The 13,498-nt window shown below is 39.1% G+C and overlaps 1 protein-coding gene across 2 annotated transcripts in view; it reads left to right on the plus strand.

Annotated features, from left to right (window-relative positions):
• Positions 1 to 13,498, plus strand: part of septin8a (septin 8a) — a 45,023-nt gene that overhangs the window by 16,643 nt on the left and 14,882 nt on the right. For both annotated transcript variants that reach the window (XM_023967868.2, XM_023967869.3), the window contains exons 2-4: positions 1,736 to 1,850; positions 2,149 to 2,344; positions 3,200 to 3,386. In XM_023967868.2, the coding sequence (XP_023823636.1) occupies positions 1,736 to 1,850; positions 2,149 to 2,344; positions 3,200 to 3,386 (498 nt within the window). The remainder of the gene's footprint in view (positions 1 to 1,735; positions 1,851 to 2,148; positions 2,345 to 3,199; positions 3,387 to 13,498) is intronic.

A 13,498-nucleotide genomic window follows, 5' to 3' on the forward strand; every position in this document is an offset into this window, starting at 1 on the left:
GTTATTTAGATCTGTAGTAGTGATGTAGTAGTATTAGTAGTGATGGTAGTAGTATTAGTAGTAGTAGTGGTAGTAGTTTAGTAGTGGTGGTAGTAGTGATGGTAGTAGTGATGGTAGTAGTATTATAGTGGTGGTATAGTATAGTAGTATGGATGGTAGTAGTTTAGTAGTGGATTGGTAGTAGTATTAGTAGTGATGGTAGTAGTGATAGTAGTAGTAGTATTAGTAGTGATGGTAGTAGTGGTGGTAGTAGTATTAGTAGTGATTGGTAGTAGTGGTAGTGGTTGGTAGTAGTATAGTAGTAGTGGTGGTAGTAGTATTAGTAGTAGTGTGGTAGTAGTTTAGTAGTGATGGTAGTAGTATTAGTAGTGATGGTAGTAGTATTAGTAGTGGTTGGTAGTAGTATTAGTAGTGAGTGGTATAGTATGTGGTTGGTAGTAGTATTAGTAGTGAGTTGGTAGTAGTGATGGTAGTTAGTGGTGGGTAGTAGTATTAGTAGTGGTGGTATTAGTAGTGGTAGTAGTAGTGATGGTAGTAGTGGTAGTAATGGTGGTGGTGGTGGTGGTAGTAGTAGTAGTAGTGATGGTAGTAGTATTAGTAGTGATGGTAGTAGTGGTGGTAGTAGTGATGGTAGTAGTGGTGTCAGGATGTTGCTGATGGGTTGTGTTTCAGTTCACTGAAGCAGAGAGACTTCAGCTGGCGATGGAAATTAGTTTTTCAGGTCAGGCCTACTCTACTGGAGGTCTCTGTCAGTCTGTAATTTGTGTAATATTTTGTAATTTGTGTAATATATTCTCACAGATGAAGCAAGGGACTGTACAAAGTTTCCCATAAAGGAGCATTTAAATTTTTTGGCACTGTTTACGCTCAGCTATTTCTCTGTGATCCAGTGATTCACATGGGAAGTGTTGTTTTCTTACCTACAGACTTTTTTTAAACAGAGGCTCATTCCTCTTATACTTTGTACTCCTATACTGACCTCTGTCCTTTACTATATTGCAAGGATGGATGCCTCTCTCAGCTTTTCATATCTGGGGAGTTTGTGTCCACGTCCTCAGTTTTGCACGATCCTTGAGATGACACACTGGGGCAGGTTTTGTGTGTGCATTTCTTTTGTGGCCCTCAGTCGATTCTAGTTAGACATTGGCCTGCCTGCCTGCACCGCTCAGCTCTCAGGCTGTGTCGGGTGACATCAGCTCCCAAATATGCAGCCTTAGTGGGAAAGGCTAAGCCAGACATGCTGGGATGGACCCATTGATCTCAAGGTGCTATCCATCTGAGATGAGCAAGATGAGGGACTACATTATTGCTTCCCCACAAATCACCCATAATTAGAGATGTGCTGTTCACATGAGAGTAGCAGGCTAACTTCCTTTGCGGGGGACAGATTTCTTTGGTATGACCTCAATTAATCCGAAGTCATTTGACTGTTGGAATCTCTGGTGCCAGTGCAGAGATGTCAGCTCCTGTTTTGAAGGATTTTTCCACCAACCTCAGCTCATCGGCCAGAGGGCTCATCTCGTAATTGAAGGCACATTATGACGAGCTACATGTCTGTAGAATTAATTATAAGAACATTTCATATGCACAGGGAAACAATTTAGCGTGGCAGTAGTATTCCATAATCCTTAAGTCCTCGATTCAGTACTACCGTCCATTTACTCTGTGTTTTCCCCCTCGCGTATCTCCAGCTTTGCCGTCATTTTTGATTTGTTTAATCTTGTATTTTTTTCAGAATGAAGAAAAGCGTAATCTCAGTTTGGGTGGCCATGTTGGTTTTGACAGCCTTCCCGATCAGTTGGTCAGTAAATCAGTGACACAGGGTTTCTGCTTCAATATCCTCTGTGTAGGTGAGTATCGAACCACATGGTAGTACACTAACAGTAACACTGTGTGTCTCACGGGCTGTATCCCAAATGGCACCGTATTTCCTACTATATGTAGTGCACTACCTATAGGGCTTTGGTCAAAGGTAATTCACTATGTAGGGGATAGGGTGCCATTTGGTATGCAGCCAGGGTTGTTTCTGCCCTTGACTCAAAAGAGAACAAATGACTGTGCTGCTGTGAAGAGGCTGTAATCAGAATGTCCCTCCTGAGAGTTACTGAGACCTAACAACACTTCTCTTTTCTCTCTCATGCTTTCTAGGGGAAACGGGTATTGGCAAGTCGACGTTAATGAATACGCTTTTTAACACAATGTTTGAGAATGAGGAGGCCAGCCACTACCAGAATGGCGTGTGTATGCGGCCCAGAACATATGACCTTCAGGAGAGCAACGTCCACCTCAAGCTGACTATTGTGGACACTGTGGGGTTTGGGGACCAGATCAACAAAGAGGAGAGGTAAGCAACTGATGCTGAGAATCAGATATTCAGCTGATAAATAGTTGGAAGTATTGAGTCTCTTTTATCATGTGCATACTCTCCCAGTGCATGATAATATGCCATCTTTTGGAGTAAATTGCTTACATTGCCTGGAATCAAGACGAGCACAGTTAAACTGTAATTTTGAGGACTTGATCTCCCCCCTGAATGGAGGGGGGTGTAGAATGATGATGAGGAGGACATTCTTGGTTTGAACTACAGCGGTCGGACTGAGTGTTTGTGTAACCTCCGCAGCAAGAGGGCTCACACCCCCCCTGAATGATACAGTGGGAGGAACAGGCCGTAACTCATCGTGTTTGGGAAAATACTGCTGCAGCGAAGCATCCCAAACAGCCTTTTTAAAGGTCATCAATGATGCATTTTGGGAAAATAGCTCAGAGATGTAAAGAGGGGAAGGTTAAACATTGTACATATGTTCTTGGAAAGCCTCCATATTATTTACCTTCTCTCCAAGCTACAGTATAATGATGGACACAGGGATGGCTAATACTTTAGGTTTTTGATTTCATCTGATTTCCAGGGTTGATCAGTGACTTTCTATGTTATTTGTCTCACTTCATCTGTAGAATGCTAGACTAAACACACTGGCATATTAAATGTTCACCTCTGTGACCTCTTAAGTATTTACAATTTGTGATACTTGATAGTGTAAGGTCAGATTAACCTGAGTAGATGCAGGTTATTTCTGTACACACACAGGCATCTGATATCCCCACTGGCAACTTTGAAAGAAACAATGAAAGAACATGAGATACTGGGACCAAAATGTCAACCCAATAACCACTTAGTAAAACATTTATTTTATTTTTTCAGTTATAAACCGATAGTGGACTATATCGACACACAGTTTGAAAACTACCTCCAGGAAGAGCTGAAAATCAAGCGCTCCCTCTTCAACTACCACGACGGGAGGGTCCACATCTGTCTGTACTTCATTGCTCCCACGGGGCATTCGCTGAAGTCTTTGGATTTAGTTACCATGAAGAAACTGGACAGCAAGGTAAAGGATCACTACCACCAATGCCTTGTGGGCAAAAAACAGACACCATCCTATTGTTTGACTTGTATAGATGCTGAAATCCTTTGACTGGTGTGAATTTCTCACAGTGGAATAGCTAGCTCTTCATGTTGGGGTGGGGACCAGCTGACAGACATTCAAGATCACATGTTATTGGATGGTTCAGGTTCATATCGTTCCCTATTATATTTGGCAGACTGCTTAAGCAAGTATGTTTGTTGTAACTTACGCCTATGAAGATCATTGTATTTCATGTGAATAACTGAGTATTGGGCAGCAGATCCATAGTTTAGGATAATTTTGATTTAATTGAGCTTTTACGTTGTTAAAATAGGCCTACCATTTATTTTTTTTCCAAAAATATACACTCACTCAAGTAATCTAATACTAACCTCCGTTTGGATATTTGATTAATCGATTAACCGTACCCATCCCTAAAATTGACTGTGGTCTATTGGAAACACATGAATGATCATTGCCTCAATTAGTGATCTGGTGCAATGAATCTTGTCACTTTTGCAGTTTAAGCATGAACGAGGGTGAGGGAAAGAGAATGTCACTAGTAGTGCAGTCAAGTTTTATTGACCCCAAAGAGGGCGGGTGAAATCTGTGAAATACTCCGACTGACACTTGACAAACCTGACAATACATCCAGTACTCCAACTCCTATTACGACCCTACCAAGCTCATATATCAGGCCAGTTGTATGGCCTATAAAGCTGTTCTAGGAATGGTGGAGAGGAAATGCCAGGCTTGTTTGTGTCTAGAAATGCGATGACTCATATCAAACAGATGGTATGGTTATGATAGGGTTGGGCGTTATCCAGATTTTCATACCGTCATACTGAGTGTACAAAACATTAGGAACACATTGTAGTTGTCATACTTCCAAAATCACATTGTTGTCACGTCTTCCTTGGAGGTCTGGAGAATTTAGCAACACCATTTTGAATAGTCCGCTTGGAGCGGATGTTACATTTTAAGAACCCTCCCCCCATACGCCCGTTGAATGGTTATTTTTTTATTTTATTATTTATTTGTATTATGAACAAAGCAAATACAAACATGTACATAAACCTAACAGACGGGTATTGCATATCAAATACATTTTCATTTTGTCAAAGTTTTATGGTACGCATTGCTTTTTTGTTTTTACACTTACTGATAGAAATGATCTTAAATAATGTGAAGAGAGGTTTGTTCTCTGCCCACTTCATTTTATGGATAACTAATCTGCCAGGAAAAATAAACAAATGAACTATGAAAGTTAAATAATTTGGATCAAAATAAACATAATATCAGAGTCTCTCAAATTAACATTAATAGTCATTTCTTTTAATATATAATCTTCTAACTCACGCCAATCATCTGACATAAGAACAGTCCCAAAATAAATGGTCAAGAGTTTCTGGGTCACAACCACAAAATACACATTTGTTATCAATAGCTATTTAGAATCTGTGTATAATAAGAGGGAGAGCAACATTTTGACAGTTTTTCTTATATACATGTTATTACATTTATAGGTCAAAATGTAAATTCCTTCTAGCTGTATTGAGGCTACAAAATCCTCAACAGTTGCGCTTTGAGTACTGTTATATTCTCTTAAAAGAAGAATGGCATCTTTAGGGACAGCTCTAACAACAATTTGATACTCAGGAGTGAATGTAACGTTGTGTGTTCTCATGAGTTCTGGATAATCATATAGTTGTCCATCATTATTCAACAATTGTTTATCCCAGATAATGCTGTTGTCAAACCAGTTCTGGAAAAATATAGACTTGTTTTTGTATTTTATGTCTTTATTATTCCAGATTGTTTATCTATGTGGGGAAAAATTATGTTTGTACTTGAGGTTCCAAGTTAGAAATCAAATGTTATTGGTCACATACACGTGTTTAGCAGATGTTAATGCTTGTGAAGAACTTGTTTATGAAAGTTAGCAAGCTTAATAGGGATCTTACCCACATCAAAGTTGCATTTGAGTAAGAATTCTAGACCACCAATCTGTTGGAATGTTAATTTAGGGATTATATTCCAAATGCAATCCTTATTTCCTAAATAGTTTTGTATCCACTTGATCTTAAAGATTTATATTAGAGGTTTTAAAATCCAGAGCATTCAACCCTCCCTCACTTTGGGTGCTACATATTACCGCTTTTCTTAAATAGTGAGGTTTATTCCTCCATATGAAGTTAAATAATTTAGTATCAACCATTTTAGTTACATCCAAGGGAGGTATACATTTATCTGGACAGACCTTCAGATTTTGACAAAAGTACATGTCCAGATAAAGAAAGATCTCTTAATAACCAGGAGTAAAATCTCTTTCCAATTTTCTCTACAATAGGAGAGACATTTAAGTTGGCCCCTTTCTGATCTTTGCTAACTTTAATACCAAAATATGTGATCACATCTTTTATAGGGATATTACATACTGAGTTTAAGTCACATCTTTTCAATGCAAATTATTCACATTTCCTAATATTCAGAGATAAACCAGATTTGAAAATATTGACCAAAACCCAAAAATCTCAATGCAACAGGCCATGCAGCTACAGATCCATTATGTTTTATTGTTTGTTTGTTGTCCCAGTATTAATCATTATGATAAGTCTATGAAGTGTAAAGGTCGAAAACAGTGTTGCATGAGTCTCAAAAATGTGAGTATTACAGAAATTAGGCCTTGTGTCATAGAAACAGGCAGGAACCCTAAATCAATTGCCTCCTTAAAAATATTAAATATAAATTCAACAATATCCTCCTGAAAATATTTATAGATTTCACTAAATGCCATCATTCCCTGGAGATTTGTTCTCTTAACTTGCTGATACATTTTTTTATTTCATTAATAGAAATAAATTCATCACAAGACTTTTGGACAGAGTCTGACAGAGTCTAGAAAGGCAGATATGTCACTAGTAGGACAGGCGAAAAGATGACCATAGAATTTTGAAACATATTTTGAAATATATCTTTGGGGTTTTCATTTTCTTTGCCATCTATATTGAGTTTATGAATAGAGGTAAATTCAGATTATTTTTTTTCTCTCTCTAAATTGCTAAAGTATTTAGTTTTTTTCACCTTCCTCCAACCATCTCCTTGATCTTACAAATGGCCCTTTTACTCTCTCTTCAAACATTCGGTCCATTTCTAGTTGTAAAGAAAATAACTGACCCTTTCCTTCTTCACCAAGGTCCTCCATAGAGATTAGAGAAAGTATTTCAAACATCATAAGTTTATCTTCCCTCAATCTTTTAAGTTCAGCAATTTCTTTACCTCTCTTCATAGCTGTTTGTCTTATTTCATACTTCATTAATTCCCAATATTTCCCATGAGACTTACATAGTTGGGCTTTCCTCCAATTGTCTTGTATAATATCTTTGGCATCCATCTTGAAATGATCATCTTCCAACAGTCTACTATTGAGTTTCCTATAACTCTGATTCAGTTTAACTTCAGATCCATTCATATTTAAAGATAGCAATATAACTTTATGATCAGTAACAATTGATGGTTCAATGGATACCTTGACTACAGTGTTATCTAATGAATTATAAATCAACCAGAACTCAATTCTTGACCTTCTGGACATGTCCTTGTTACTCCAAGTGAAGTCCTTTTTATCAGGATATTTAGAGGGTGGTATGTGTTTGTCACTGTTTTCCAACCGGGTAGGAAACATTTTGTATAAAGTTGTTTTGTATGCTAGCTAGTTTTCACATTGGAGGAAAAATTGTGTTCTGGTTTGCCAGAAGTGTGCTTTATACACAACATCGAATCAATGAAGGCATTATAACTCCTCTGCTTGAACACTCTATTAAAGAAAATATACATTTTGTTGTGTCTAGCTACAGGCTATGGTACAAGTTTAGTGTATTAAGTGTGGCCGACAGTCTGCGATTTTATTGAAAGTGGAGAAATCAATGGTAATAGTAGTTCTCTGAAGTCAATAATCGAGGATCAGGTTCGTGTTCTGAACTGTCAAGGAATTGCTGCTGTTTTCACTGGTCAAAGTGAGATGGACGAGAAAATTGCCAAGGGTGAATACACGATTGTCTTCCGGTATCCTGAAACGTTTGTTGGCTCAGAGAAATGGTGAGGCCTACTTCAAGCATCATTGATCTGCGAGCGTCTCATTGGAATGGGTGTCGATGTGGTTCAATGGTGAGTTATTTGTGTGGAACTAAAATGTGTTGAGCATCTTTTTGGCTAAGTTGACTAAAACTGTCTCATCGATATCGGGAGAGAGAGGAGGGGTGATGGAGGTGCAGCTATGTGGGGAGAGCAGGAGAAGGGGATGTTGGTTGGGGTGGGAGACATGCCATGTGTTTTTATTACCATGTGGTGTATGTGTGTTAGAGGTCGACCGATTATGATTTTTCGACACCGATACCAATTATTGGAGGACCAAAAAAATTGACAACAGTCTGAGCACAATTCCCTTACTTTTCTGAATTGGGGGGGATCCGCTCTGTCTATCATCACTGATGGTTTTGGGGATGATGAACACCTTGAGTGATGATTATTATAATGACGATTCAGTGTTGGGAGAGCTTGGGGCTTTTGCAAACATGACTGAGTATACTACATGAGTCCTTTTAGATGCTATGTTGAAAAACACTGTAGGTATTGTCTCATCTGCTTAAAAGACAATATTATTGTTGTGGAAACAGGCCCTTTTGCCATTGAGCTGTATGGAATAGTAGAATGTATGCCGTACACACACACACACACACACACACACACACACACACACAGTACATTTTATAATTTAGCTTAAAGATTTGTTCTAATACACATTTTCAGTTGGGCCCTATCTAAAGTATAGAGTGGGTCAAGATGTAACCTGTCACCCATAGTTACTTGTTTATAAACTGCATTTTGTAACCTTCACTTTTCTCCTTCACTTGACTTCAATAAATAATCCAGATTTGGAAACATCAATGCTCAGATGATTGTATGACTTTATTGTAAATTAGCTTGTAGTTGCCTTTTTTGGATGAAATAAGTAACAACTTGAAAAGTAGAAAAGGTGTGGGCTTTCCAGTGTTGGCCCAGAGAATTTGGAAAAGGCTAGGCTATAGCAGTTGTTACTGCTCTGACACGCTTTACACATCACAGCCCACAAAACCTATTCCTATATACAGTTATTCAGATAGGAACAGCAGGAAGAAAGTTAACTGTACATAACATTGTAATAAAAGTAATTACACAAATCATTAAAAAAAAAAGGTACATAGATTATTTTCAGTTAAAGTAATTACACAAATAAATGCAACAAAGAATGTAACGTTATAAAAGTAAATACAAGTTTTGTGCATCTACATTGTCATTGGTGACAGTACTACATGTTTCCTCTTGTATTACTTCTCTGACTGTGGCATATAACATAATGTCCATTCTAGGGTCTCAGCACTACAGCTGAAATCAACTGTCAATGTTTGTGCCTCTGTCTGCGATCCAAACGAGCACATGGTTTATTCTTCTCTCGGTTTAAGTTGGGTTTGTGGTAGCTGATCCAAAACACTATATGGTTGATATTCTCAGATCTACTTGAGATTGAGTGCTTTCCAGACTCTGGCTTCAGCTCAGTCTTTATCAAATCGCTGCATGAGGTCTGTCTGCTCTCTGACGGTCCTGCTGACTTTTTATGTCAAACTGGACATGGGATGATGTTGGATGAGGTCTTTTGTGAGGCGCACATGGTTTTAGCAGTTCTTGCATCAAATACTTTGTTATTGCGCTAGGCTGATTTACTTGTATTTGTGGTGTGGTTTTCATATCAGCCCCTTTGGTCTTCCAACCTCACCTGCACTGTTTTGTCTTTCACCTTTTCTGTGGTAAAAAAAATAAAAATACAGAAGTACTGTAGTTGTAACCGTGACCTTACATAAAGGGAAAATAAGGTTTTAATATCTGAAATGGTCGTCATGCATTATGCAACACATTTTCAATAATTAACTTTGTGCAACATAAAATGGGCTTTATCAGTGACTTCATTGTCAAGGAAAAAAACAAACTGCATAAATTATCTAGGCTACAATTGGTACTATTATCAACTGGAGATATTAAATGTTAAATAGATATTAGATATTAAATACAGACGTGAGCCTGTATGACTTATGCAACACTGTTTTCGACCTTTACACTATATAGACTTATCATAATGATTAATACTGGGACAACAAACAAACAATAAAACATAATGGATCTGTAGCTGCATGGCCTGTTGCATTGACAAAAGTGAGTTTTAGATAGACAGACATGTTGTTCCAAGGTAGAGCATTTACTTGACCTATCCGCTGATCACTTTAGTTGTCACCTACAACCCATGATGCACCAAAAACCGCTGCTTGTAGTGATTCAATTCCTATATCTGGCGTCTGGTCCCTGAATAGGACTCGTCTCGCCGGACTCTTGGTGCTTTCCTGAACAGACACTCTTGGCTCTGGATGTTAAGACATCTTTTCGTTCTAACTCTAGAATTTGCTCTTTCCCTCACAAAAATAGCCGATTCTTTCCATGTCATTGGCACTTTTTACATTTGAGTAAAAAGATTGACAGGAGCCACATACTGCTTTTGAAAACCCATCACTCAGCGTGATTGTTATTTCTTCTAAAGCCAGTGTGTAGTCCGGTCGCAATAAAGGCAATTTCCCTTGCAAAAGGCTGTTTGTTCCTGTTACAATTGTACGTTTCACCACAAACACGGCATACATCAACATATTTTGATGTGGTTTTAATTGTCGATTTCATGGCCGTCCTCACGCACTGTTGAACCTACGACACTAATCTAGTGAGCACCTCCGTCCAAGCAAAGAATTTGATTGGTTTGACATGTTGCGAGGCTTCACTGATTCACACTGGGTTCCCTCAGTTTTTTTTAGCTGATTTTGTACCATGGACTTCACCAGGCTTTGCGGGGGTACCCCACAAAGTATTGGGACAGTGACACATTTTTTGTTGTTTTGGCTCTACTCCAGCACCTAGTTATTGTATCATTTCAAATCCAATGACTGTCAGCTTTAATTTGCAGGTATTTTCATCCATATAGAGTGAACCACTAAAAACAGTACAGCAGCTTTATGTACGTAGTCCCCCCATTTTAGGAGACCAAAAGTATTGGGACAAATTCACTTATGTGTATTAAAGTAGTCAGAAGTTTAGTATTTGGTCCCATATACCTAGCACGCAATTACTACATCAAGCTTGTGACTATAAACTTGTTGGATGCATTTGCTGTTTGTTTTGGTTGTTTCAGATTCAGATTATTTTGTGCCCAATAGAAATTAATGGTAAATAATGTATTGTGTCATTTTGGAGTCACTTCTATTGTAAATAAGAATAGAATATATTTCTAAACACTTCTACATTCATGTGGATGCTACCATTATTCCAGATAATCCTCAATGAATTGTGAATAATGAGTGAGAAAGCTACAGACGCACAAATATCATACCTCCAAGACATGCTAACCGCTCACCATTACAATTACAGGGGAGGTTAGCATTTGAGGGGATATGTTTATGAAGAGTCTTGGTGGTTCCAAACTTCTTCCATTTAAGAATGATGGAGGCCACTGTGTTCTTGGGGACCTTCAATGTTGTAGAAATGTCTGGGTACCCTTCCCTAGAGCTGTGCCTCGACCTATCCTGCCTCTGAGCTCTACGGACAATTCCTTCGACCTCATGGCTTGGTTTTTGCTCTGACATGCACTGTCAACTGTGGGACCGTATATTGACAGGTGTGTGCCTTTTCAAATCATGTCCAATCAATTGAATTTACCACAGGTGGACTCCAATCAAGTTGTAGAAACATCTCAAGGATGATCAATGGAAACAGGATGCACCTGAGCTCAATTTCGAGTCTCATAGCAAAGGGTCTGAATACTTATGTAAATAAGGTATTTCTGTTTTTTATTTTTAATGCATTTGCTAACATTTCTAAAAACCTGTTCTCGCTTTGTCAATATAGAGTATTGTGTGTAGATTGACATTTTATTTAAGACATTTCAGAATGAGGCTGTAGAAAAAGGCTGTAACTTAACAAAATGTAGAAAAAGTCAAGGGGTCTGAATACTTTCCAAATGCACTGTATAGAAGTTTGGAACCACCAAGACTCAGAGCTGGCCAAACTGAGAAATCGGGGGAGAAGCGCCTTGATCGGGGAGGTGACCAAGAAACCGATGTGGAGATGGGAGAACCTTCCAGAAGGACAACCATCTCTGCAGCACTCCACCAATCAGGCCTTTATGGTAGAGTGGCCGGATGGAAGCCACTCCTCAGTAAAAGGCACATGACAGCCAACTTGGCGGTTGCCAACAGGCACCAAAAGGACTCTCAGACCATGAGATACAAGAGTCTCTGGTCTGATGAAACCAAGATTGAACTCCTTTGCATCAAGCGTCACGTCTGGAGGAAACCTGGCACCATCCCTACGGAGAAGCGTGGGTGGCAGCATTATGCTGTGGCGATATTTTTCAGCGGCAGGGACTGGGAGACTAGTCAGGATCAAGGGAAAGATGAATGGAGCAAAGTACAGATGAAAACCTGCTCCAGAGCGCTCAGGATCTCAGACTGTGGCGAAGGTTCACCTTCCAACAGGACAACGACCCTAAGCACACAGCCAAGACAATGCAGGAGTGGCTTCGGGACAAGTCTCAATGTCCTTGAGTGGCCCAGCCAGAGCCTGGACTTGAACCCGATCTAACATCTCTGGAGAGACCTGAAAATAGCTGTGCTGTGACACTCCCCATCCAACCTGACAGAGCTTGAGAGAATCTGCAGAGAAGAATGGGAGAAACTCCCCAAATACAGGTGTGCCAAGCTTGTAGCGTCATACCCAAGAAGACTCGGCTGTAATTGCTGCCAAAGATGCTTCAACAAAGTACTGAGTAAAGGGTCATAATACTTATGTAAATGTGATATTTTTTTATTTTTAATACGTTTGCTAAAATGTCTAAACCTGTTTTTGCTTTATCATTATGGGGTATTGTGTGTAGATTGTATATTTTTAGTCCATTTTAGAATAAGGCTGTAACCTAACAAAATGTGTAAAACGTTCAGGGGGTCCGAATACTTTCCAATGCACTGTATACTGTGTATATAACATTTCGTTTTTTTTAAACAGTATTGAAAATCATACGGTCTGTATTTTTAAATACCCCTGTATAAATCTGGATATCGCCCAAGTCTAGGCCAATAACTCAGCCAACAGCATGGCAGCTTACCTCAGCCAACAGCATGGCAGCTTACCTCAGCCAACAGCATGGCAGCTTACCTCAGCCAACAGCATGGCAGCTTACCTCAGCCAACAGCATGGCAGCATCGCTCTCTGAGCTGTCACTAATGAGCCATTTCACAGGGGACACAGGGCAGACTGAAAATCAGCCTATATGTCTATGATGTAAAGCAGACAGGCAATGGGGTTTAACTTCTACTTCCATAAAGACTATTGAGGCGGAACGGTGACAGTTTCACAGCCCTGAGGGACCTATACCTAAAATAGAGTATTGTAAGGTGCTCTTGTTTAGGGATGAGATGAGCCTCTGCTGTTTTACCTCAATAGACTTTGTGTAAAGGACGGAGGCATCTATGCAAAACAACCATGACATCTGCTTTGTAGCAAAATTCTGCTGAATGGTTACATCGAATAAGGCCTCCTTTTTGACCTTAACAAATTGTCTCATCACCTCCTGGCTATAGGACGTCAGTGACTTTAATCTATGATAATTATCTACATCGTCCCAGTACTCTGAGGAGCCAAAGCAATACTGTCACATGAATGTGTTTATTTACCATCTGTTTTAGTGCTGAGATGGGACCCCGTTCAGTTTGTTTTCTTAATTGCTGTTTGTTTTATTGCTCTGTGTGGGTTCGACTGAGATCAACCCGTCGTGGTTGCATATGGCGACATTCAGTACTTCAAGTATTTGTTGATGATACTCTGACAAATTCAGATTCTCTGATATGCATTGATCTTTAACTTTAAGATACAACCGCCATGAAACCTTTTTCTAAATCATAGCAGAATTTCTAAAGATGTACAATTTGTAGAAAAACCTAAAAAGCAAACCAGATGGAGTTTATCCT

The sequence above is a fragment of the Salvelinus sp. IW2-2015 genome, linkage group LG23 (genome assembly GCF_002910315.2).
Source record: "Salvelinus sp. IW2-2015 linkage group LG23, ASM291031v2, whole genome shotgun sequence".
NCBI lineage: Eukaryota > Metazoa > Chordata > Actinopteri > Salmoniformes > Salmonidae > Salvelinus > Salvelinus sp. IW2-2015.